The following is a 6,000-nucleotide window of genomic DNA, read 5'->3' as shown; positions in this document are numbered from 1 at the left end:
ACTTTCAGTTCCAACAAGGCTTTATGATAAAAATATGCAAATCTTCCTCGTTGCAAACTCTTGCAATCCTGTACCACACGGTTAACATTGTATTGTGGGCACTGATATTCTTACTGCTTTTATTCTCTACAGAAAGGAAGCCAAGTTGAATATGCTGCTAGACTGACTTAGCATGAGGACAGCTGGTCTGATTTAGTATATCAGTTGTAAGCCTGGGCAAATAAAGAAATCTCTTGGTAAAGAAGACAAACTGGAACACAGAGAACACAAACATGGTTTAGAGTAGGAGGAAAATTCTTTGTAGAGCCAAACTGAAAATTTTCTGGCAAAAATTAAACACACAGATTAAAAAAAGGCGTCTTTTGGGTCAGTCAAAATTTTGTGTCAGACATTATTAATGTAGTTTTTGAAGAGAGGAAGCTAGTGCATCCTCCTCTCTTGTTCCTTAAAATGAATTTTTTCAGACCAAAAGCCAGTGGTCTTAGACAAATCTGTTAATGCACTGAAATTAGATTTTACAATATTTAGAAAATTCACATATTTCTTTTTCTCTGAAACTGTTCATTGAATTCAGCATTTCTGTGCAAATAGTTTTGGGTCCTGCTAAATAATTGGGTTTGGCAAACATATTGACTGGAGAAACACCCAATTCTAATCAATGACACTTGCTTTTTTCCTAAGGAAGAATACAGGTTTAAAACATGTGAATGTATTTAGGTTTAAATCAAAATTATTATCTATTTTCTGAAGCCTTTAGCACCCGAGCAGTCTGAAATGCTACATTCTTACTGCCTTGTAGCATGTGTATGATCACACAAGTTACATGGCCTGCTTTCCTTTAACAGTTATGCAGAACGTGTTCTTATATTAGCTGCCATCAAATACAAAACCCATATACGTATTCCTTTTGAGTAAGTTGTTATCTGAAAGAAAGCCTAAGTTTCTCTGCCATCTTTTGCTTTTGCCTGCCTGCCTGACAGACTAACCTGTCTTGGCTTTAGTGCCTTCTTGCAGAGGTGAAGATATTTACCTGATGGCTTCTGTTCCGAGTTGTGCCTGGCAGATTTGGTAAGTGCCCCCTCTGTCTTTTACCTACATTCAGAACCATGTGTCACTGCTGATCAATAATTAACTCCTTGTTTGCCCATGAAAGTCCTTTCACCCTGTACTAAACAAAGTGTGCTTGCTGGACCATTGTGCATTGATTGGTGTGTTTGAAAAAGAGAGAGAGAGATCTGTGTTAGGGCATTACTAGCAATCAATTCAATAATTGTTTTACAACTTTTTCTTCTCTATACCAGCTCCCTCTCAGTCACTATAATACAGTTGTTAAAACTGATGGCAGCCATCAGTATATGGCTGCCTGCTAGCATTTAGGATAGCGTTTGTGATGAAGTAGAATCAAGTTTATGGTGGGTCCTGATCTACAATCTGCAGAAAGTTGCAAATCACCACTTTACAGCTCTTTTAAAGAATTATCTGTTCTTCATTGCTCAGACTCAGCCTAGGCTATTCTGGGTGAAAAACTGGCAATACCAGTTAGTTTTAAAGGTCAGTCTTAGAGCAGTACTGTGAGTATACTCTTTTAGTATGTTTTCACACATTGCATAACAAGAATCAGGACCATAATTACTGAGTGTCAGAACAGACAGTAATCTTCCCCAATTAGAAGATGCAGACCTGCTTTTAGTGTTTAAGAGTATTGCCTATGCTTCTCTTTCCATGCTTTCTTTTCATTTGGCATTTCACTATCAGTACATCTCAAAGGTACTGCTTAGTTTTGGGAATAACATTGTTCGTTGTGCTGTAGAGATTGTTTTGCCAGTATGGACTAGACCTGTGCTCCTCCATGCATGGCTTTTGCCCACAAGATCTTTTGATGTTGCTCGTGACCAAATGTAAATTACATTTGAACATGTGGGTAAGCAATAGGATAAAATGTGAAGCTTGCTGCATGTGCAGTGTTGTGAAGTAGAAGAAGCTAAGATCACGGCTATATATACAAATAGACAATAAAGTTGCATTGTCTTGGAAGACTTCAGACTGAAGAATGTATTCTGTAGTCACTTATCATGTGACTAATAGTAATAGCTTGCAGGCAACCAATGCTAACTAAAAAAATTATATGTATTACAATTTCACCATGTCAGGCAGAGGATATAATTGCAGATATTAGAAATCAATTGTCAGGTGAAAGGGAACAAGATCTTTGGATTATTAATAATGGTTTTCAGAACACTGTGAAACTTCCCAAAGCCTAGAGGAGACAATGTAATGCAGCAGCTTAAAGAAAAGAAAGAAACCTAGGCTGACCCAGCTAATTTCAGGTGGCTCAATCTTACGTTGATCGTAAGAGGTGCTGGAAGAGGAGAAAGTAAGGGAGTAGCCAATATTGGGCTTCCTGTTCTTAAAGGATTAAAGAAGGGTAATACATGTTCATCAGTATAGCTTAATGGAAAGTATATCTGGTCTAATTTGATACTCTTTAAAACTATTCAGTATTATCAGCCACCCTTGTAAAAGTAATTTCACTGGTGTAATGCATTTTTAATTCCTTTTATCATTTGATTGGTATTGCACAATTCATTGGCTAAGAAATTTGAAAAATGCAACTGCCAAATTCATCAAAATGGATAAAAGAGAAGTAACTGATGTCAGCCTTGATGTTTCTCAGCTCACAGAGCAAGAGGTTTTAAGCAGGTATTTTGGGTGTTAATTTTTAGCCTGCAATATTTTAGCTTTTACTACAGGGAAGATTTAAGTATTAGAAACCTATAATGGAAAATTCAAATTCAAACACTTAGTTCATTAAACAAAATTACAGGAAGACTTGTTTAAAGTGTTTAATTTCTTGTTTAATTTCATCTCCTCAGCCAGGCTCATAAGAATACAAGAAGGTCTTCAAATCCCTGTATGGGAAGGAGCTTTAGGAGCAGTGTTGTAAAGCCCAATGGGTGGAGGTTGGACTCAAACATGAATCAGTTTCTGTTCTGATAAAGATGCATGGTATTTTCTGTGTGCTTTTGTATGAATGTTGAAGACCTGGAGATGAGACAAGCTAACATAAAAGCGAAGATGGTTTAGGTTTAACAGAATGTGCCATTCACTTCAGCACCAGCTGCTTCCCATCACTTCTGGATCAAAGGAAGGAATTGTCCATCTGCCCAGAGATTTCTTTCACAAAATCTGAATTATAGGCATTTTCACACCAACTATCAAACTCTTAAGCACCAGCATTAGAATAGATCCTGAGCCAAAGATGAGATTGGGACCAGAGTAGAAATGAGAAAATATTATAACTTTTTAATTAAAAATTATTGAAGTGGTTTACCAAGGATTATGGTGAGTTCTTTAATGAAAACAATAATTAATTTGTAATTAAATACTATTGGACTGTCTTTGCCTAAGATTTGTCTCTTCAATATCAGGGCACACATTCTGGTCCAACTTAATTGTTGCTGGATTCTGGGTTTTGAATCCTTTTCATACATAATATATGTGTCAAAGTGGCTCATGGGAACAAGTGATTAACTCCATGCAGATGCAGTAGGAGGTAATTTAAGTTCAATTTGCTGCCTTGAAACTGTTCCATGATGTCTGTAGTCTTAACGCTGTCCAAATGATCACGATTGTTTTCAGGTTTAGGCACCAAACTCTTCTGAAGTTTGGTAGGGAGCATTCAGCTATTGGTCTTCATCAGTGTTTCTCCAACCATCTTCCCTATCTCTTCTAAGGCCATGAGTTACTATATAGTTTGGATAGAATTAACCAACCTGCCAGTTAGACCATTCTGCTGTTGAACAATATATCAAACCTAGAACTGATCAGGTTTTCTTTTGAAGTAGTCTGAGGAAATGTCCTTATTTTTGTCTGGATCTGGAGTGGAATTATTTTGATATGGGGTTTTAGGTAATTTCTTCATGAAAACATTAGCAAAACATTATTGAAAAAGTTGTAATCTTCTATCCACGAAAAATATAGGTAGACACTTTTCTTTTTCCAGTAGTCCCAGTGTATGGGAAACACACTCAACAATTTTCTTGTTTTGACAAACTGCTCAGCACCGGCAAAAGCAGGGAAACATTTTTGGTGATACAGTTGACATGGGTATTTAGTGTATCAAAAGGTGTTTTCTTAATAATTTCTCTTTAGATAAATGTCAACAGATCCTAATCAAGACTAGATTAGAAGGATTCTGACTACGGGTAAGTCTTCTGGCTGACCTGTTAGCTGCCACTGAGAAGCCAGTTCGTTATCCATTACCTGAGATACTTGAGAGTATAGTAGGAACTAAACTGAAGCTGCCAACATGTTTGGAAAGGTTACAGACTTACTATTAAGAGTATGCAGTATATGTACTAGATTTGAATTAGATTTAGCTCTTCTAGTCCCCACACCTAATCCCTCATCATTTTGCTTTCTAACTGGGAATGATTTCTTAGGAGATGTAGCATCTAATGGAAATTTCCATCAGTGCCAGCCATGTGCTGGGTTTCTGCTTTCTGGGAAGATAAAAAATAGGCCCCCCTTCTTCCTACCTGTGCAAGTCAAATATCCTGTAATTGTAAGTAATTGTTTTCTGCCTCTGATAGCCTGCTGCTTCAGTAGACAATGACCCAACCACAGTCTGTAGTGGGGCTAAAGTTGCTTCTCCTTGGTGCTTGTCTCACTGAAGATGGTGTGGAGGAGGGGAGGGAAGGTAGTTTAAACAGGTTTTTTTTATCTCTGTTGGATCCCTGTCAGCAAGGGGAGGAGGAGGTGAAGAGCAATGACCTGAGCCTAGCAAATGCTGTTACCCTCTTGCATCACAATTATTTCATTTCTGAGGGGAAGTTAGAAGCAACAACAGCAATAAAAGCAGCGGTTTCTGCCTTGTCTTCCAGAGCAGTATCAACAGGCATCTGTACCATGACACTCCACTGCATGCGTCTTTTTCTTTTGCTTCTACTTGGTTCATGGTGGCCAGACTCAGAGAAGCATGTGGTGGGAGCTATGAAGGTCAGGGAGCACTATATAGCTGCTCAGATCACTAGCTGGACCTACAAACCGGAGTCTGAGGAAAAGTCCAGGTAACAAAGTACAGGACAAGAAGGATGAAACTAGTCTTCTCTTGTGACTGAAAGTGTTTTATGTTTTCTGTCTCCTGTGGAATTTTAGAGCCCAGGAGGACTTTAGTGCCTGATCTCTTGACTTCAGAGGAACTTGTGTGACTTTAAACAGCATGATCTGAACTGGAGCCAGTGAACCATTAAAAGCTCCTTTTCATTTATTTCATTAGTGGATAGATTATTTTTATGCTTTCAGAGCACTTCAGTTAAATAGGTTCCAGGGCTTGCTTTTATCATGTTCTGTGTGGGTTGATGTTTGGGGTTTTTAAATGTAATTATTTTAGGTATATGGATTTTGAGCAATGTTAAGTTGAGCTATGGTTTGGTAAGATTTTGAAAACTTTCAGACTTTAGAATTTGATGAAGGAATAAATATGTTCCTATGTGGATACTATCACTTTCACTTAAATCAGATACAGATGAACTTTGGAACTAGCTACATTGTTTCTGAGTTGTTCAGTAGTTTTTGTGAAATGTCTGTCCTGGGTTCTGCCAAGTAAAGGTTGTAGGGTCAAGCATTGTAATACTGCATTAAGTGAAAATATGAATTATTTTTTTATAGCATTGCAGAATGGCCAGCCTACATGCATATGCCAATCGAGCGTATAAAATCTTATTTGTATTACCACTGTTATCCTTAGGATTATAAACACTGCAAGTGTAATGCTACAGATGACAAAACTTGAACATAATTTAAAATTCTGTTTAAATTAGGCTTCATTCTTATGCTGTATTCACTATAGTCACCATACACAGGTTTTATTTGTTCATGAAGTGGCATGAAATGGTACAAATTACTTGGTCTCCTACATTGAAGGGTGTATTTGGATGCTACTGCATTTTTTTATATTGGTGGATGGCTTGTTTTCTTTATTTTTGTTTAGTTTGTGAT

General features: G+C 37.4%; 1 protein-coding gene across 4 annotated transcripts in view; it reads left to right on the top strand.

Moving 5' to 3' along the window:
• The first annotated feature begins 806 nt into the window (after positions 1-806).
• The window catches only part of F5 (coagulation factor V), a 37,105-nt gene continuing 31,911 nt past the window's right edge, over positions 807-6,000 (top strand). Inside the window, exons 1-3 of one of the 4 annotated variants that reach the window (XM_052794288.1) lie at positions 807-1,068; positions 4,153-4,205; positions 4,884-5,069. In XM_052794288.1, coding sequence (XP_052650248.1) covers positions 4,909-5,069 — 161 coding nt within the window. In that variant the 5' untranslated portion in view covers positions 807-1,068; positions 4,153-4,205; positions 4,884-4,908. Of the gene's footprint in view, positions 1,069-4,035; positions 4,206-4,273; positions 5,070-6,000 lie in introns of those variants that run through there. The other 3 variants (XM_052794289.1, XM_052794291.1, XM_052794287.1) reach the window with 3 other exon arrangements.

This window comes from Harpia harpyja, chromosome 8 (genome assembly GCF_026419915.1).
Source record: "Harpia harpyja isolate bHarHar1 chromosome 8, bHarHar1 primary haplotype, whole genome shotgun sequence".
NCBI lineage: Eukaryota > Metazoa > Chordata > Aves > Accipitriformes > Accipitridae > Harpia > Harpia harpyja.
This window is presented reverse-complemented; position numbering and strand designations above follow the sequence as displayed.